The following is a 21,842-nucleotide window of genomic DNA, read 5'->3' on the forward strand; positions in this document are numbered from 1 at the left end:
CAAGGACGTGTTCTCCTTTCTCAATACCGAAAACATTGCCACCAGACATGAAAAAAAACCCACGTGCTTCTCGAGGACTCCTTCCGTGGTCTTTTGTTGACTAATAACTCACTATTGGTCCGGTGCTCTGTTGTGGATTTCATATTCGTCCATCGATCTACCCTGTTGGCGCGCGCCACTGCTGAACTAATTTCCCTCTCTCTCTCGGTCTATCTCTCTCGCTCGCTCAATATATATATGTATATATATAATCTTTCGATGAGCATGCTCATGGGCTGAGTTTAGGTCGGCACTGTTCTACTTCGCTGTTGCTGCTGTCAGATTTATCAATAGCATAGTGTCTCTCTTTAAGTAATGAAGTAAAACGTAAATTATTATAATAATGTTATACTGCATTTCTGATCTTACCATGGCTTCTCTTACGATGACATTACGATCCCTACGAGAGAATGTTATCATAGTTTATTTTGACGCTTTGCATACCATTGCAATCTACATATGTGGCATTGCGGAGGAGTTCGATTAATTATTCCCATGACAACATAGTTTCTTTTCACAGTTTTATTACCTGCTGTTCTGTAGATTCCTTGTATTTATTTTGATTTCGAATCATTCTATAATTTCAAGTTCCGTTGTTGCGGCTTACGCCTGGTCCCTTATTATAATTGATGTTTATAGCATGAGCTATACGATAAATATCGTGAAAATGCCAGTTGCTATCGCCGATGAACCCCTTATTGCGTTACGAGACAAGTCTGAACGCACACGTGTAAATACTTTGTGCCTTTTTGTGTTTGCATATGCACTCAGGATTGGCCGACGAGAACGACACGCCTCTCGCTATATAGATACTACGGTTTTAAATTGACGCAGAAGAACATATGCGTTGTTTCCCTGTTACGTGAGAGCTGAGCCTGACCATATTGGATTACATTGTACGAAATAATTTCCTTCATCATAATGAGTATAACGTAATGTTCGCTTATGAGTTGTACCGAACGATGGAATATCGGTACCGCTACTCACAGAGTCCCCAGAAGTAACATGTGGTACTTGCTATGAGTGGAGGTTGACCTTATTAACAGTTTTACGTTACATTTACATCTTCGTAGCATCGTTAATAGAATAGCTAAGTCCAGATGAGATTGCAGTTGTCCTTCTAATTGTAGGGCAATTTGATATGCATTGATGTTAATGAGAACGAGGGATGAGCAACGCTCTGTTTTATTCGAATATTTGTAGGCCGAACACCGTATTTTTGTGCGTTCTCCACGTATAGCTGCGTCTCAAGTCTCTTCGGTTAAATATGGTGTAGTGTAACTCCATATTGTCGAAGGGTATACGATAGCACCGCCCCTCTGGTAAGCTCGATTTCTATAAAAGCCGCGTGGACCATGTTTATTATTATCATTATTATTAATGCCCATGGTGCCGACGTTCTTAAGACTTTTGCTTACATTTAAATATGGGATACGCCACTTTATAAACTGTAGTACCACTAGTATATGAGGCTATCACTCTTCAAGAATTTGGATGAGGATAGCCATCGGCTGTCCATAGACCTCATCGTGTTTATGTAAAGCAGACAGACAAACAGATGCTTTGCACTTGCTCCTTTAGGGTTTTTTGGTCGCTAGCAGGTTGTGCAAAAAAATTTCTAGTTTAATTTCTATCTTGGAAAAAGCTCATGAAAAGCAAGGTCCCCAAGCCAGTGCATATAGCACCGACTATGACCACTGCAAATGCATGGATAGTTACATAAAGTTGTTACGATGTGCCTTTATGTGTGCCAGTGACATAATACGCCACATATGATGATATATTCTATAAGGTTTGTGTAAACTTCAAAAGATGTGTAACGCAGTTTGTGCACCGCTTTATTTTACCTGTCTTCTTCTATAGACAAGATAGACCAATCGTTCCGAATATTTGGATAATTCATTAAACCTTACATGCGTACATGGCACGTTTCATGTCTGGTCGTTTTATGAATTATTTCACACAGTGAGGTTTGCCTCTGTATGGCGGGGACCGTTTGAGCCATATTGGCCAAACAATACGGAACCCTGAATGTTCTCCAGTTTTTAAAAAGAAGTTTCAAAGATTGACATAATTTTAAGCCAACTTATTATTTTAACAGATATTTTGTGCTTTCTGTAAGAACAAGACAGCTTATTGGCAAGGCTAGCCGCGCAGCGCACTGCCAACCGTCAGCCTTATGATCATCATCGCAGCTATTAAGATTAGCGGGAAAAACGACACCCGTGCGATTGTTTGAAACAAATATGTATAAACGGATGAGACGTTCAAAAAGAATGTGTAATAACGGAGTTATATACGGTTATACACGTGTTTTATATGTACACAATATAAGTGACATTCTTCAGAGGACAAATTGTGAGTATGCTGAAACTCGTAGCATGACTAGCCCCGCCTAATCTTATGGACTATTAAGCGTTTGCCTATAATTACTATTAAACCACAGATTTTCACGTCGCTGATACTTCAACACTGCTGCAACCACTCTTTGGCCTACCGTAATCATTTATGTCGGCATAATGTTTAGTTCTTCTTTGGATTCTCATCCCGTTTTTCAATCTATTAAAATTTATAGATGATTTTCTATCTACACGAAAATGACACATATGATCACTGAAGGCGTCGGTGATAATACTGAGAGGTCCCTCGATAGCTGAACAAAGAGAATCGCTGGAAAGTGTATATGGACTTTTGTACTCTAAGCCTGAAAACGATACAAAGATAGTAGTAAATCTGGTTATGAAAATCAAGTCTATAACCTAACTGACAATTACGGGGCGCATTAGAGATCGAAATTTTGTAGCTAGCTTGTACTATTTGAACAGACCCACGGATTTGGTGGTACCATCATTTTAAAATATTTCTTGTATTCTGATTAAAGGCGAAAACCATTAAACGTTAACACATCTTCTTTGACCGATTATTCCTTATTCATAATTGTTTTGCTGAAGATTGTAACAAAGTCTACTTAGTTGTTAAAAAAACTCATTACTACTGTGCAACTCACTCCCCAAACCAGCGGGCAATTGATATTCGATCCGTGTCAAAATCATTGTTTTCGCTACTTCACTGTCCTTATGTTGTTCTGCGAATTTTTCCCGCGTCCCGACAAGTCTGTGTTTCCCGTTCCACGTTTTATAAACAATAAATAAACAACTGATAATGTACAATAAAGCCAATAGAAAAAAGAATCTGTTCTAAAAGCTCTGTCAAACAGAACCTTCAATATTCTGCATGTCAGTGCGAAAAACATATTGTCATCACGTACCGTTTATTACTGGCAGATTCGTACTATTCGTCAACTTCGTTTTGCTATCTTGGCGTACTCAGGCCTATATTAAAAAATTAGAGTGATAGACGAAGGACTGATTACTGAAGTAAAAGCAAGTTGCGTATTTATTTTTCTATCTCGTATTGCTAGATGTGTAACATATATTCAAGCTTATGGAAGAAATAAATACAACGTTTTTATTGGTTATGAATCGGCAATTATAAACAATTTTCCCACAAAAATAGTTTGAACATAAAAGACACCGTTTTTAACGGCAGTCTTGCCTCGAATTCCACGAAGTGACAGCAGGAGTAGACAGGTAACTCGTCGTTGTCGTCGTCGCCGTTTGTTGGACTAGAGAACCATTCCAACTACCAGCAGTCACCATATACAGAGACAAACTACAGGGTACACTTTCGATATATATATATATATATATATATATATATATATATATTGGTCAATTTAATTAGCTAAGCCGACTCTTAGGGCACCCATTTCTTTTACAATATGAAAGATACAAAGGAATACGTGTCTCGTGTGCGTTTCTTATTGTGGCCCATTTCTTTACCAGGCTATAAGATACTGGCCATCGCAGGTTACCACTTGACATTCGTTATATACGGATTTGAGCTCGGCTAACCGAAGTGATTGACAGTTTAGGATGCTAGATGCTGTACTATTCCATATAGCGGTTTGAAGAACAGATAGCATTGCCTTTAGATTAAATGCACTATTATTTTCTATGCCAAATACTAGTTTCTATTGGGTTGGCTTAAGTATATACATGATTTTCCCTAACTCTCCGCTGCGCTGAATGCTTTTTTCTAGTTTGAAGAATGAAGGATTAAGCAATTCTGAAAAGTGTATGCTATAGCTATAGTCAGGTGCTAACCATCATTCAATATATGCTGAAACTGATACGCGCACATGCGTCAGGGTAAATTGTGCGAACTATACGTGTCATCAATAGCCATTAGATTATGATTATAACATTCACTCATATATATATATGTATATTTAATAATAATTGTATGCACGCATACTCATAATTACGTCAACCCTGTATGGAAAAACATTTCAAAAACTGGTTTTCACTCATCTTTCAAAAAATAGATTTACTTTTTCGGTTTTTAAAATCATATTTCTTACGGTATGAAGTATTCAAAGAACTTACTTGACAACTGGAAAAAAATATAAATTTCCTATTGTACAATTATTATGATTGCGAAAACTCGGATTTTAGCATAAAGCGATCGTGTTAAATCATCTCGAACGAAATTTTTTCAAGAGATACCATTTTAGCCAAGAATTAGTATGCTAAGCTTATAGGCGAAAAAAATAGGATCACATAAAGCTTTATCATACACCATATGTGTGTACGGCTTATCTGCTTTAGCATAAACATCTTCATACCTTTCAATTTTTCTGGATTTATGACTGCATGCTGTTCACTATGCCACCGCTTTGCGGCTATGCCGCTTTTTCCATATATATATATTAGAAGAAAGCGACTATATATATATATATATATATATACAACCTGGGTGTCCTCACGTGTTTGAAACGTGGGTCTGTGAGTGTCAATGCTTGCTTTGTCTGTTATTTAGTTGATGAAACATTTCTGATTCGTGCATGCCAGAACAGCTAGTTTTAGACAACCGCGAGCACTTCGTCGACCCCCAGCTATCTCGCCATGCCTTCGTGCCCCACACTGAGTATAAAGCAAATATAAAAAAAGCTAAGTATGGGGAGAAATCGAAATATTTTGTATAAGCTCGGTACTGATGCCTCTGTATTCTTAAACTGTTTGAATAGCTCGACACTTCACTGGTCTGCTCTGCTCGAGAGGCGATGCTGTTACTGCTATGGACCGACATAGCCATCACTGATCTTCACTGTCGTTCTACTATTTTTTAACATTCTGTGAGCTGGAAATTTGTCTCAATCTAACGCCTTCCCTTATTGCCTCGCCTTGAAAGCTTTTGGAACGGCGGTCTGTATAAAATAGCCAGAACCAGCAGGGCCAACTACCCCATACCACGGCCATCCCCAGCGGTGCCCTTTGGCTGGTTTGCGTTGTCACGCATTTGCTCATTTTCTCTATCTGTTTATTTTTACTACCTGTCTGTCACCCGTCTCTTACGCTTGTCGCTTGTGTTGTTGTTATTGTGTTGTTGTTGCTGGTGGTTTATTTGTTCGTCCGCAGGTGCAGGGCGGCGGAGCGGCGGCTGCGATGGAGGGAGCAGCACCTGCTCCTTCTCAGGCGCCTCCAAGCCCTAAGCGGCCACCCTCAAACGGTCCGCCTGCGCCCCATTCGCCCATGGCAGCTCATGGCCCGCCCATGCAAGGGGCTTTACCACCCGGTTCGCCTTATGGACCACCCAGGGGGTATATGGGGCCGCATGGGCCACACGGGCCGCATCCGCACGGCGCCATGCCGACGATGCCGGGTGCACCCCCGGGGGCACGGCCACCCTATCACATGGCGCCGCATCCCGGTCATCCCGGCCACCCGAGCCATTTAGTTCAGCCACCGGTGGGGAGTCCTCTGCGTGGGGACGTCGCCGCGGTAGGGCCCCCGTTAACAACAATAGGCCGTGGTGGGGTCCCTCCAGGCACACCACCCGGCGCCTTGTCCCCGTACCCACACGGCCCTCATGGCCCCCACATCCCACCATCCCCTACCCAAGTCGGCGGCGGCAGCAGCAGCAACAACCCTCAACCACCCCCGGTCGCCAACCAGCAACCACCACAACCACAACCATCACCACATCAACCTCAACCTCAGCCTCCTCATCCCACGCCACCGCAGACACCTCAAGTAAGTGTCACCACAATCCCCGCACAGAAACGTAAACCCGTTAATTAAAAATGCTAACACATGCATCACATCATACGTATACATACGGATTATAAATAGCTACTAAATAAGCATCATATGAAACTATGGAGTGTATATTGTACATAAATTTATTTCAGGAGTAGAAGATATACCAATGCTAATCATATATACGTAACTTAGGTGTAAATAGATTTACATCGTCTACTTCGCATGCGACTCGAACAATAGATAGTAAGTACGGTGACGGTATCGTGACAATGTCTAATGACGTCCGAACCAAGTCAACTGGGTACTCGTGCACCACTGCCGAGCTTAAAGCAGCAACGGCAGTCGTTCGAGCACTTTGTGAGTATACTCTATACACTCGTACGGAATTTGAAGCAAACACTCACACGAGTAGACATGAAAGATGTGCTCGTAGACATGCAATACAATCTACTAATTTAAGCAAAGAGAACGACACACCACGCTACGTTCATCACCACCTGCTTGAACGAGCGTGACATCGATTGACGACAGCTGCTGCTGTGTAAAGTGTTGCTATTGTTGTTAGGATCCAGAATTAGGCATTGCATATGAGTGGGGCATCAAGTAGCCGATGCGTGAATGTTGCTTTGTTCATTAAGAAGCCATAATATAATATTTAGGTGGACATTCAGATTCAGACGTTTCCTGCCCACATTAATATAATAAACAAATATAGAATACGGACAAAATACAAGGTGGGTATTTTGATCTAGTGATCGTACGGTTGACGTGCCTACCACTTCTTCCGCGCGTACGTCAAAAGCTAGCTTGATTTCTGACAGTAAGCAGAATGTAAAGCGTTATTTTAGATTCGCAATGCTCGTTTTTCATAGGGTAGATTAACTTGAGGAACGCTTCTTATAATTACTATAAAATCAAAATACTGGGAGCTTGAGAAAATTTGTTTTATTCTACAGAAGCCACTAAAAGTGTTGTTGCCCAAAATACAAAAAGAAGGGGAACGCGGCCTGTTACTGTAAATCCGAACCATTATCTGGTAATAATAGTGTGTAATTATATTAAGCTTAAATTATTCATCCGGCAGAAAACACTGACTGAAAACTGTGTGATGATTTATACATAGATGTGATGTTTATGCATAACGTGATGTATGGAAGAAAAAATGAATTACTTACACATAGTTGCGTGGGTGTGTCCAGCAGCAGCAACAGGACACTCAAAGCATTGTCCGTGCCTGCTAATTGTGCAAAAACCAAGATTGTATACGTTAATAAGTTGCCTTTGAGCAAAGCTTTTTTTTAGCTCCTATGAGATACCATCTGTTATCAAAGATTATTTCGGCTTGTGTGTCATACATGGCAATAATAAACATGGCCTGCATCCTGCATAAATTGTGTGATTCAGGCGTGTGCGGTAAACGTCTGTCCAACCAGTGACCATCATTAGACATTTGTGTCAATTTTAATATTGTCGGCTGAACACGGAGTAGCACTTTTCGTAAAGCAGAATAAGCTCCGTAGGCTAAAGCATGAGTTCGTGTCTCACTCATACCTCAGTCCTCACTGCTATTCAACAATTCTCGACAACCGAGGGTTGATTTTATCCAACACTTGTAGAAGCTATTTCTTTTTTGTGCCTCGTGCCAATCTGAGGAGTGGTGTCTTAACTGCTAAGATATTGTTGTTTGTATTCTTGTAGCTGCCGCTATTTTTCTGAATACTCTCTCCTTCGCTCCAGAGAACGAATCGGTCGTAGCCACTTCTGCAGCTAACAGTGGTCGCTGTGTGGCGAATGCTCATTGTTCATTTTTTTTTGTGGCTGTTTTGTGTGCCCGCATCATGAGAGCCGCTCGTATTGCCGTCCAGATTTCCGTTGTGCCCGCCGCCCTGTTTCAGGAATGTCCCTAGCCTGTCTAGTGTATGTCTAGCATTCTGCCAACAAGGTATGACACTAGCATCAGCATCATCATCACCAACAGCAGCACCAGCAGCAGTCGCCAATGGCCTACGAGAAGAGAAGGCAAAGAAGTTGACGATGGTACTGTTTCTGCTGCTATTGATGATGATGACAACCATGATCATGAAACTCGCCGCTCTACCTTAAGATTACTCTGGCCTTGTTCGACCTTCGTGTTCCTTGCGTTAGGAGTGTTCACCTTTCTATTCTTTTCACTGCAAAATGACCGCGCAATTAACCTCGCCAGCGCTGGTGTGTTGTCTTAATAATCATTATTGTTATTATTCTAATACCTTGATTGACAAACAGATTATAAACGGTAACAGCGCTCTGCTCTCTTTCACTTTACGTTGGCGTTTATAAACAAACAAGTGAAAGCTGTGTTCTATAATTGAGCATTGCTTGTACACCTCTTGATGTTTTCGTTGTGTCACATATGTATGCCTGTTGTCTCAACATTTTTCATTTTCCTATAGGATTCCCCTCGCCGGCCGTTCATTCTATAACGCTGCCGGGGAATTCCGGCATCGGCGATTTATCGTATGGAAGCGGATCGCGCTACAGCGTAAATTCGTTTTTCATTAGAGGAAATTTGTATTGTGCATACACGCAGTCGTGTCATAAAATAGATAATTAACCTATAAACCAGTGGTCGATGATGGCAGCCTTCATACGAGATATATAATGCATACGTGATTATTGTAACTCGGTATATAGCCAACCATTCAGCCTCTTGAATTTCGACTATCGAGGCGTTACTATTTGAAATTTCGAATTTGTTACAGCCGGTAGCAGAGCTTCCATGGCAGCGGAAATATAGCATATTTCGGGAATGCAATACGCATAAAGCAGACAACCGATATTTAGCATTTTACCCGAACGAGTCAATACTAGGTCGAGTAATTTGCGGCTGTTTATCTGCTGAGTGCGCGCATTACACTCGCTTGCACGTTCGTACTGAAATGAACGGAGATTCGCCACGCTGTAATGTGATGTCAGTCCATTTACTTATGCCGGACATTGGCCGCGAAGAAAGTTTCAACTAATTATCCCGTGGTTCCTCTGACTCGACGCGCCACGGTACAAAGTCACCTATGACCATGTATAAGCTATCCCATGCTCCTTCCACTGCTGTAACCGTGGAGACCACTGAGGCTGTGCGCATTTGCCCCTTTTCAGTGTAGAAGGACCACAGGCTGTTGTTCCTCGCATGATCGTCCCTCTTTCTCTACCACTGTCTCCATCAGCAACGAAATGATTCACCGCAGCGCGGTAGCATGTGTCCGCTGTCACTGCGGTTTTTTTTTCTCTGTCTCGGCTTCGCGACTTGTCAGGCACCGATGAGTTATTTAGTATCGCTGCCGTCATCCACATGATCATAATGAGCATCATTATCGTAATAATCGGTCGTTTTTAGCTGCGTCTCCGAGGTGACAAAAGGTCGTTGCTGCGTGGAATCTACCCTATAGAGTTTGCGCGCCTGAGGAGTTATGTACGTATGTATGTAGGTAGGTATGAATGCGACCTAGTGTGCTCAATAAGTCCGCCAGTATGTCTATTCGTATGTACGTACATATATATGTGTGCGTCCGACTGTGTGAGGCAGGTCAATGACCTCATCAGCCATCGTTGCCGTGCCAATGCTGGGCTTGCTGGCAGCGTTGATATTTTTGTTGTTATTGTCGTCGCCCTTGTTGTCATCATTGCCTTTGCCGCTGCTGTGGCTGTTGTTGTTGTTGTTGACATGACGTGTGAACAATACCGTTGACTGGGCATTGTGGCTGCGGTGGCGATCGCGGTCGTACTTTGCATTCGCCGTTTTGGATGAATGCATTGATGACTAGATGAAGGGCATGCCGATGACTGGTGAGCTGCTCCGCCAGGTGGTGGCGGGTGCTATTGCAGATAGCCTTACAGAGCCGGCGGCCGACCACTAGGCGATGATGGACCAGTGTTGAGTCGCGGGTCCCGCCGCTGATAGTGGTAGAGCTAAATGCAGTAGCAGCAGCAGACGGAGCAGTTCATTCGTGAGCCAATGAGACAATGGAGAGCCAACGTGCGCGTTAACACATGTGCTCGATGCTCTACATATGTTCTGACCTGGACTTCTGGAAGGAAAAATTACCACAAACTATCCGAAATAAACTGCTACATACTGCGACGCTACCAAAATGAGGCTTGCTTGATTTACTTGAGATAACTGTTTCGCCTTTGATAACATTAGAAGGCGTTCAACGGTAAATAACAAGCGTAACTTACAGTATTGAGCAATCAGTGCAACGCCATGAACGATATTCCTCGGGCCGTGTAGGATTAGCTCCACTTTCCCATACTGTCTGATTTCCAAAGGCTAGTTAATGTGTCTCGAAATTGTCTGAGTAGAATAGGATCAGTGAACTTTTTAAGTGTTTGCTTTACATTTGCATGCACATGTTCTGAAGTGCCGTGTGTGTGCGTGTATGTGTAAACGCGAACGTATGCTCTATAGACATTCCGCCTATGTCTAACTTTTTTGACCGCCGTCTGATATGGTGCTGCTAACTATGGTCATCGGTCGATTTAGAGATCAGGCCAATCGCCTAACCATGCGAGGCGCCGGCGCTCGTCCAGTAGATAGAGGATGTGTACGTACGTCTGTGAATAAATGTGCGTGCCTATGCCTGTGTAGGACGTGCATGGCAGTAGTAGCGGGGCAATTAAGGATTGATGACGTCAGCAGGGGGTTCCCTCGGAACAGGGGCTCTCTTCTATTCATATTGCATCCCTCTCTCGAGCCTTAATCAGGGTAGCCGCCGCTGCCACTCGGTCCTCAACCTCACTTCCACCCGCCAGCCCCTTATTGATTCCCCGGGTTGCCTGGTCCCCTACTTGCCGCATCCGCTCCCTGTTTTTCACCCCCTGTTCCGTCTGACTCTCTCGCTTTCAACCCTACGCCCTTATCACTATGTGGCCCCGTGGCCCCCTACTCCTCTGTGCCGTTTCACTGGTATAACGCACTGGCGACGACACCATTTCCGCGACCGCCGTCGAAGTGGGGTGTTTGCCTTTTTGCCCCGAAACCCTCTTCTCAGCTTCCCGCCATCACCTCTGCAGCTACAGTCACCACCGCCGCAATTGCGGGAGCAGCGCGGCAGATGGGATACTTCTGGGGAAGAAATGGAGGCAAACCAGAGGGGATCAGCGTGTTGTGTAAGCTGATGGGGTGCCCAAGGGCTGGGCTCACTGGGGGGCCAAAGCTATCAAATCGCAGTCGACAACAGAGAAGCGACTTCGGCCGCAGCCCCGCTTTTCCTTAACCCCTCTCAGCTGCTGCGAAGGTCAACGAGAAGGGAAAAGCTAACCACCTTATTGGGGGAGGGGTCGAGCTGGAGACCGGGAAGCTAGGCCTGAACGACGGAGTTATTTGAGGGAAATAGCGGAAGACTATTGGGTAGATGGGGTCGGTAGCTTGCGCGGGGAGTTCACGTTTACACTCGTCTGTCCCAGTTGGGCAAGTCTCGTCTCCTACTACAAGAGGAGAAGCGTGCTACAGGGGAACTTAGGGAGAAAGGGAGGAAAAGTCAGATGGGGGAGGGGGGTAGTCCAGAAATTGGGAGGAGGGGATGTGGGAGCGTCTAGCTCCGCCACGGTACCGCTGCTACCAGCAGTGCAGCCGGCGCCGCCGCTGCGTCCACCGCCTCGTGTCTGTCGGTCTAGAGTGGGGTGTTTGGCAACAGGCAGACTGCTGCCATACTAGCAGAACGGCTAGTGGTGGTCGTAGTACCGATGAACAACGGTAAACGGTGTCATGCCACGCTGCTACTGAGACAGAGCAGGCGGACAGAGCTGACAAAGTGAGAACCTCTTAAGGAGCTCTGTACTTTCTGTTCTGGGCCGCGCAGCGGCCACCGCCATCGCTCGCCGGTTGCACTTGTGCTGGTGATGGAGGCGCTGATGGTGGCAGGAGTAACGATGAGCAAGTGAGGCAAAGGGGCGCTTAGGCGGGCAGGCAGGACAGACGTTGGAGGACAGAAAAGCGACAACGGGAAAGAAGCGAGCTGAGGGAGGGAGGAAGGGATGGATAAAGGGAAGACTGTTCCCACCACCACTGGGAGTGGTGAGTGGATGGATGGATAGCTATAAGAGGCGGACCGAGACGAAAAGTCGCACACATTCGAAAGGGTCGGCTGCCCGACCGGCGGCGGCAACGGCTGCTGTTACAGTGGCTTTTGAAGGTGGCTGAAAAGATTTAGTAGCTTACAAGTTACGCTTAGAGTCAGTGCAATCAGGTTGTTATGGGTGTGGTCCCTATAACTGGCAGTTGGCCTCTCTTTGTGTCATCCCTTTTAAAAAAGCCATTCTGTGACGTAACATTATATCTTCTCGGTGGGCTTAGGAAGGAAGAGGAAGTTTCATTATGGATTCAGGAAATAGGTCGATTCAAGGCTAATAGCCATAGGAAGAACGGTCCTTGTACAGTGCACTGGTCCAAATGTATAAACGAAACGAGACTGCAGGTGAAAGCGGAGAAGTGGTCAAAAGTTAAATTGAGAGTTTTGTTAAAATTGCTGCTAGTAAACACATAGTCGATGTGTTACATAGTAATTTTTCCATCGAAGGCTTCTAGAGTTAGAACCGTGTCCAAAGCTTATACGTCTGTCTGTGCACTCCGCTAATAACAGTTATCTTTTATCTGTGCTAAATCATTCCATGTCGAGTTGTATGCGAATAATTATGACCACCATCATCACCAGCAGAACGTATATTTTTGACCAAAAAATCGCTTTTTTTATGGGTTTCATCGTATAAACAGCTTACAACCATTAACAGTCTGTAGTAAAAGCCAAACTTTTTCTCGTTTGCCAGTTGAAAGGAATCGTGTAAAAGTTCTCTGCTTATACAATTCCGACATTGATTCACACCGGCTTTGCCACAGATATGACGACCACCGAGTGGGTCCGGTTCTAGTTTGAGCGCGTGGCGGCCGCTGCTGCTACAGCAACGACGGCGACGGCTGCAGGACTAATATCGACAACGGCATTACCAGCTGCAGCTGCTACGTTCTCTCTGCTCCTGTTTCAAGTCATTGAACGAGTTACTGACTGACTGATTGACTGACCGACCCACCTAGCCTCACTGACTAAGTGAATGAGCGGACCAATAGACGGACCAACCAACCAACCAACCAACTAAATGAACAAACGGAAGGCTTATGAATGAATGAAGGAATGAATGAATTTAGTGACATGAGTTGTAGCTTTTCTTCGCTTAAAAGCAATGACGCAGGGCGAAAAGCACCAAACAAAGCTCAACCATTGACCGCGACCCTTGTCACTGCTGCGGCAGCGACAACGTCGGCCGCGGAAAGCTATAAGTACAGAAAAGTCTAAGACAAAACAAAGCTGAGTACGGGCGATATTCAAGACGCTAAAAAGCTGCTGACGGGATTCGATGGCGATTGTCGTTGATGAACAGCTGATAAGTGGCTGTTATGTTGGCGACGCTCACTATTACAATCACGATCAGTAGGATTCCAATTTTGTTGTCGAAAAACGTCGAAGACAGGAGTTCCACAAGCTGACAAATGAAAAATGTGCGCTTATCTTGATGCTGCTGAACCTTGGTGGCTTGTATTCATCGATGGAAATCGTAAATGGCATACTTTTCTAGAACACTACTAACCTGTAACAATCTCCTACCGGATTCGTTGGTTAGGAGGAGGATGGCTAATAGCGCTAGCAAAACATCAGCAGTATCAGCAGCAACGCCGGCACCTGTTGTTGTCGTTCGTGTACTGGGTTTGTCAATCTCTCCGCTAGTCGGCGTAGCTATCCGTCCGACAGAGTGGCCACCCAGAACTACCAGCTAACGAACGGCCATCTCTCTTTCGGGCTCCGCTCTCACGAGGACCAGACACGGCAACATCCAGCTAAAAAGGGGCGGAGCAAAAAGAGCCTATTTAAATGGCATGTTCATTGAATGATCATTTTAATGCCGATAGTGAAGACGTTGCTGCTGCTGCTGCTGCTGCTGAGTATGATACTGTTAGAATGTCTGTAGCTGTGTGCAAAAGGAACAAGTGAGCGAGGAAGGGAGATCGGAGGAAGGAGGAAGGGGGTTTGCTGCTACTGCTTGCGTATGATGGCTTTCGCTAGAATAGTTGTTGTTATAGTAGTCAATTGTGTGCCATGATATGCTTGACTAAACTTGCATCGCTTTTCGAAATGGGCTAGGGGTGACAGTTACGATGATAAAGACGCATAGGTCCGAAGAGCGTATCGGCTGAGCACACTCTAAAGATGTAAGGAAACATTGGAAGGTTACGACAGATGTTATAAACAGTTCCTTGCAAATGGCGAAAGTGGCTGTTTCAGGGCTGTTACATAACGGCAGATAATTCTTCAATATATATCGGATATCTTAGAAATGACCCTCATCATAACTGTAATATGGTAGTAGCCAGGCATCAGTTCATCATCATTATTAACAGCAGCATCACACAGCTTAGCGGACCAGCAACGCTGACGAGAGTCTGTCTGCCATCCGCCGTCCGCTTGCTCGTTTGCCGCTGCGTGTGGTTTCTCCATTTGTTCGTGAGAGTTCGAGTATATGGCGTAGAGAGCCAAGCCTATGCGTGCGGTTCCTCCGTGTACAAATAACTTCATTCGTGGAACTTGGCCATCGTCCGTTTGTATGTGTCCGCGTAGTAGGGCCGCAATATTGTTCTAGCAAAGAAAAACAGCAGTGACAGAAGCAGGAACGACAACGAAAATAACCACAATGATATCGGCAGAAACACAGTATTGAATGAAAGTACTGTGGCGGCGGACGCAGCAGCAGAATCAGTGGCAGGGCGGCAGACATCAGCAAGGAATAAGAATGGGACCGAATGACCAAGAAGAGAAGCCGCTAACAGCCGCCCTGAACACAACCGCCACGAGCGTCACTACCGGCTATCGTGGCCGTCGCTGCTGTTGCCGTTGTATTTTCATGACAATTACTATCTGCGGCCGCGGCAGCTGGCATCTCTGCCATGTGAGAGCTGAAGAGGAATTGATCACGCTGGCGGCGGTCGTGGCCGCTGCCGTAAATGACGAGTTCGAGTGATACAGAGGCAGTAGCAGCGAAAAGGGCAACGACAGCCATTTAGTTAGATACTAGTTGTAATAGTACTACGTAATCGCGATAGTTGTCGCCGTGAGACCTCTGGATAGGTAACTTTTTTCCTAGGGTGGCAGCTGAGACAATATTAAGGACCGGGGTGTGAATCGTCGATATCGAATCTTTTACGAATTGAAGAGTTTACTGACGGATAAATTAACTTAATTGAAGGAGATCTCGATCGTGTGATTCGTTTGAACTACTGTGAAAGCTTGCCCAACAATGTGGGCATTGGAAGCTTAAAAGGCTAGTATAGTACGCATGCGATCAGTCATTAGAGATTTAGTAACAAGGGGATCAGACGAAAGGAAATGGAACAGTCTTTATGATTGTTTCAGATCGTCTTTTATTTTGGGATTAAGTTCGTTCGGTCTCTGGCTGTTTAGCTGGTTTGTTATTGCAGCGGCACTAGCAGAACTGTTCTAGTGGTACCGTTTGGACGAGCCGCCGTTGCCCTGCCACCGCCGCCGCCGCCGCCGCCGCCTCGTGCCCGCCCGCTGCGCCCAGTTCTGTCTGTTACTCTCAAATGTCCATCGCTGGTTGATGACGTCACTTGACCGGTCCAATGTTACTGCAGACACTCATTGCTGCTACCACCATTTGTACAACGACGACGATTACAAATACTTTGTGTTTGTGCTGCTACTAGCGCCACAGTGGCAGCCGGTGTTGCAGTTTGTGTTCTTTCTCTACACTCCTGCTTCTCCTCACGTGTTTGGTTGTTCTTCTGTTTTTTAGGCGCGGACGGGTGATTTCGGTCGCGTTTAGCCCGCTAGTTGTTTAGTGTGTTTACTACTAGCAGCAGCTATTCCGTCTCCGTGAAAGTATGTCTCTGTACGTTTTCGCGCCGTGGCTGCCTCGTGCTGCTGCTGCTGCTGCACGATGGAAGACGATGCACGTCGCAGTATATGAGCTTCCATTACTTGCATCGTTGCTCGAACGCTGCTGCCTATGGTGGGCCTATGCTGGTATTGTGTCATTAGTGCTTGTAGACCAGCGTGAATAACAGCAACGAAAATTACGGCAGCAACAACGGTTTTCATTTTAGAGACAACTTGAGAGCCAAATAGGTTAACGACTTGCTGCTTTTAAGCCCTGCCGCCACACACGGATGGCTTGACTTCTCTCAGTGATAAGACATTTGTCGTCGCGTGCCTGTGCCACATATCAAGCGGTTTTCTGGAATTTAGAGACTATTATTTTCGTTGGTACTGCTTGAAGCTTCCCGTTTTCCTTGCCTTCTTCCTCCACTTCCGACAATAGTTACGATGATGGCACCCACGACAGTGAAAATGCTGTTTTCATTGCGGAGCATAATTAATATTTGATCCGTCCATTATTTTACTGTTTAACTAATTTTACCTATAAACGTCTGGCTATTCCAGTCTATTGTACGCTATTATGTAGTTGTTTTTAGAAAATCATCCGTCAGCTAATTCGACGGTAGTTCGTTTGTTTGAGGTGCTTGAACGAGCTCCATTCGGCCGCACAGCCGCTATAGTTTTGTTACGGCCAGTATCTCTGGGGTAGAGTGTATGACAATATTATAAGCACGTGCTTTTGATCAGAGTTCGGGGGGGATGGGGATGGGGATGGGATGGCAGACAGTGATGGGGATGAAAGGGATGCGACGGGAGCGCAAACGAGAATTGTGGGCCGCCATTGCGTTCAGCAGCTGCTTCGTCTTTTTTGGTGCTACTCTTGTCATCGTCGTCGGCGCGCCCCCAAACTCTAGCTGGTGCTCGTTCGACTACCGCAAAGAGTACCACTGTCATTGGTGCTATGTGTTGTGTATATATAGCTATAATGACATGTTGATAATCATGATAATAATGCGCTTGCCGATAACTATGAGTAAGCAGAAGGTGAATTAAATGGCATTATTAAATTGTGCGAAACGGCGGCTGCCGCAGCAGTCGATAGGATCGGCTTGGCAAAGATGATGTTGTCGTCGCTTATTATTGGATCCTGTAGACCGTCTGTTGAGGCTAAAACTTTTACCGCAGCTACCTGCTTCGAGTGAAGGTGATGAGAAGTGTTGTTCTATCGTTATACGCAGAATCTAATGTTATTTGTGTGGACGACAATTAAATATGTTGGCTGTCGGTGACGACAGCCCCGTAATACCTAAACCAACTGTGCTTCAACTAATGGTTAGAATGATGACGCTGACATAACTTTTACACATGTTACAAATACCACGATTCGAAAGGTTATTATAGTTCTGAGTTTTTTTTTATTTTTTTTTTATCTTGTCCTATTTTTTATAGCCAAATTTAATAGCTAGAGACCTGCGGTAAATGTTGATGGCAAAATCACAAGCGTGGGTACGTTTGCTTTCGGTTCTAACGATGATGATGCTAACAGAACGACACTGCCAGCGTTCTTTTCTACACTGGTAATTATCATCTTATCGCTGACACGTCCGACCTGATGTTGATAACAATGACAACAGTTACGGTTCACAACTATGACTGCTACTACAGATGGCGGTAACTGAGCGAAAAATGGAGCCAAACATGACGGCCAGTATCTCTAAAAGTATTTCTAACGGAATGATGATACTGAACAAGCTGATGTTGATGACTATGGTGTTGGGGCATAGCTTCTTTGTCATTGTACTTTCATTTCTAATGCTGGCATAACAACAACACCAGCAACAACAACAACAATGGTAACGATGATGATGATGATGTGGGTCATGCTAAATGCCAGACGATATGCATTGATAGCAATAACGCTGAAAGGGCATTTTCTTTTGGCCATGATTTCGACAAGGACTTAGCAATGATGATTATAATAGCCATGGTAAGAAAACCGATAATGACTGAGATCATTTCACGTGACTGCAGATCATGCGAAACAGGAGCAGTGAGAACGGCTATTTTAGAGGTTTTCATCGTCCCTATAATGATAATGGTACAAGGGACAGCATTCTACAGTAGTAGCTGTCTACCTCTTTAGCATATTTATTCAATGTTCGCTTAAACAGCATTGGTGATACGCGGAATATAGCAACGAAAGCTTTTCTATCCATATGCGTATATGTATATGAGTATATAGTCGCAATGTATGTATGTATGTAGCTTCCACGTTTAACCGTTTGGCAGCCTAGCTCATACTTACAATGAGACACATCTGTTTTTATAAGTCAACTAAGCCAATATTAAGTGAAAAGGTAAACAATTGTTAAATCAGTAAAATTGTGCTTTTACTCTGCGGTCGCATGGCTAGCACTTTAGCACCGTAATTCTGCAGGGTGTCGGCGTCGGGGGTTGCAGGCGATAAGGGCACGAAAAAGATGGTGAAAGAGTTCAATGATGATGTTTAAATGCAATAGATGAAGAATAAACAGGTCTGACAATTGGTATCTATCGACTAGTTGACTTGGCAACTCTAGGCGGGTGAGTCCTTCAAATCGTGTTGACAACGTGCCGTCATCAGGTTTCAAAATAAGCCTATTTTTCTTAGCACTCTTTATCACTTTTTTTGCTGTCGTAACGACTAGGGCAAGAGAAATGGAAAAGCGAGATCCGTATGTGTATATAATATACCGTAACCCGAGTAATCAGTTTATTCATAAAAGTCGTTATATGTTAATTATTATTATTTTTACATACTAATAAACGATTGATATTCTGGAACGTACGTTCCGAGTAATTGTATTTAGTATATCTATAGTGGTTATAATGGGAAGTCAGCTCCAAACGGGTAGTCCATATATATCGTGTCGTTATATATCTATAGCAAGTAAAAAATACGAGAGAAATCATGCGCCGTCCACCAAATCTCGTACACATGTTTTAGGTGTATGTTTAAACGTACTCTTCTGAGACAAAGACTCACGTGAAGGCTTGGTAAGAAAGATATATTCTGCTACATACTTTTGCATAATGAAAATAGTATGCAAATGGATTAATAGTTTGAGTTAAACGAAGGATATTTTCTGTAAAGGATATCTTTCATTTTTTTTTAAAGGAAAGTCTTGTTATTCGCTTGCGTATAGAGGAACATGAACTGGACGCCGAGTAATATATGATAACTGAAATAGAATGCAGAAAAAAAGATACTTGCGAGAGCTGAGTCTAATTTCTAAGTTCTAACAACTTGTCTAGTAGCAGACGGTGCCGCTGCCACATTGATTGAGGGTCGCTTTATCAACCAAAGTTCTGACGGGGTTGAACTGAACGTTAAAAATGTTAACAGATTTATATCAGCTGGCTATTACGACAGTTTGGTGAGCGACAAGGACATATCCTACACTCATCTGTGCATTTGCCTGGCGCGGGCAGGCATTTGGTAGCGGGAGAAAAAACGGTAGTTTGTCATGCAGGAATACTGCACACTGATCTATTAAGAGGGTCACTTTTGTCCCAGAGGTAAAGTGCTAGGTATTTCAAGTATGTACCACATACAAACATTGATTCGTACACCAGTAGATTTTGCTTGATCAGTTATGTAGCTATAAAGGTTTACATAAGCACGCGTTTAAAAAAGGACGTACATGTCAGAGTTCAGGTTAAATGATTAGCTGCCTACGGCAATCAGTCCAGTTATTTACGCTGCTCTAAATCTTAGCAGGTTTAATCAGGCAGTTACATTAAGTTATCGTCTCACGGGGTGGTTATTCTACGAAGCAGCTCAGGAAAAAAAAAAAAAAGCCCTGTGCTAAATTATTATGCGCTTTGTCTTTATTGTGTGATGGTCCTGATAATGATTATGATTTAAATTTTGTCACGTGCTAGCGAGAGATGCTTTTGCTTTTCGTTGCGCCTGCCTTCAACAAAAGGTACTCCAGTTCGTTATGTTCTATCATAAATTGATAAAGTTATTAGCTTTTTAATACTTGGACAAAATCCGAAGTTCAATCGTAGAAGAATATTTAAACATAGATTTCGAAAAATGTTCTTAGAGGTACTAGCAGGCTACTGGCTGAAGACAGTTCGACTAGGGGTAAACTATGCAGCCATTAATTTAGCATTATAAGGGAAACGTGGTCTTGGTATTACTTGGAAACATCATTATTATTTCTATTATTATTCCTGCCATCATGTATTCATTCCTAGTACCTTTATTTACATATCCCTTGCAGTACTGAGGGTACAGGTGAACGTACGCCCGTCGTTCGTTCAATGTTAGGTGTCTTCCTGTGCATGTGCTGCATCTGTATTAGGGATACAACGCTATCCGCAAATCGAGAGTCACAACGTAGATTCGGGGCTTGCTCGTCTGACCTGCCCAACAACTACGATTCAGTGCAACAATGAAGTGAACACGTGCTGACTTTCGAGTGGGATGCATGGATAGACAGTTGGGGAGATAAGTGGGTTGGCTTGGGGTCCACTAAGGGCGAGGAAGTTTTGAGAATGGAAGGGGAACTGAAGTCTGGGAGCAGACGGGGAAGCTTTGAGAGGAGTGCGGGAAAAGTCCGCCGGAGAGGGTGATCATGATGATGATGTAGGTATAGCAGAAGTCGGCTTGACAAGCCGACAGACCTTGGGATGGGGGTTAGCCAAACCAGGGAAAAGGGGTCCGTGGATTGGACGTGGGGGAACGGAAAACTATGCTAGGGGAGGACAAGCGCAGAAGGATAAGGGGTTGACGAGACTGTGGGACATAGTGTGGGGGAGCCTCAAGGGTAAGCTAACGACGGGGCAAAGGGATTGGGGGATGACCGAGAAGACTGTGACGCAATGGAATGCATGGAGGTTTTAGGGGAAGAATAACGGAAGGGGCTCCTCGCGGTTGCGGGGCCTTGTTCTATTCAGATGTACAGGGCGGAAAGGCGCTGGTGAAGTCGAGGAGCTGGACTAACAGTGCTGCTTCGTGGTACAACTAACAACGAACGAAGGTCGTCTGGCCTGCCTGCTACTGTGGGTCATCAATGGGCGTGCTGCGGCTTGGTGTCTTTGGCAGCAGCAACACACATAGCACGAACCGCTCATTCTTATATGGGATTAACTAAAGACAAGCAGTGTATTTAAATGGTCACGCAACTGCTGATCGACTCTAAGGAATAGCCCCCTGTCCTTTTTTCCTTTTAGAATTTGAGATCTATAAACATCCATATGAAAACTTATACGGACACAACGTTAATTTTGTAGATGATAATTGTGCCATAATATTTTTAGAGAAAAAGCAATTAGCTATAGTAATCTGAATCAATAAAGGCGGGAACTTACACGCTACGTAACGCGCGCGTGTGCATGCTTAGGGAATTATATTTAGTACTAAGTTTAGCGTAATCGTCATACTGCTTAGTTCTCTCGTCTGTCTTCTGCTACTGCTGTACGCTGTTAGTTCTGTATGGACAGATTAGATGGACCGTGTATTAACTATTAAATAATGGCAACAGATGTATATGTAAATCATCCTGTCACAGTGGCACCATGAGGAAATACCGAGTGATCCCCCCCCCCCGCCCCCCCGGTCTGCTAAATACCAATCTCTTTGTGCATTATTAGCAGCTTTGGTGTCGTCTCTCTGACTGAATACCAATAATAGTTGGGCCGGTTGATGTACGGCTCTGTTATCATTGCTGCTGCTGTTCCCGCTCCTGCTGCTGTTGCAGGTCCTTCAGCGGCAGTGACAAAAATATGATAG

The 21,842-nt window shown here is 44.3% G+C and overlaps 1 protein-coding gene across 1 annotated transcript in view; it reads left to right on the forward strand.

The window, feature by feature from the left end:
* The window catches only part of LOC111267006 (uncharacterized), a gene marked incomplete at its 3' end in the record, with an annotated part of 59,987 nt that overhangs the window by 3,020 nt on the left and 35,125 nt on the right, over positions 1-21,842 (forward strand). The window contains 1 exon segment of the mRNA XM_022844938.2: positions 5,520-6,134. Coding sequence (XP_022700673.1) covers positions 5,520-6,134 — 615 coding nt within the window.

The sequence above is a fragment of the Varroa jacobsoni genome, unplaced genomic scaffold, assembly GCF_002532875.2.
Source record: "Varroa jacobsoni isolate VJ856 unplaced genomic scaffold, vjacob_1.0 scaffold_1140, whole genome shotgun sequence".
Lineage (NCBI taxonomy): Eukaryota > Metazoa > Arthropoda > Arachnida > Mesostigmata > Varroidae > Varroa > Varroa jacobsoni.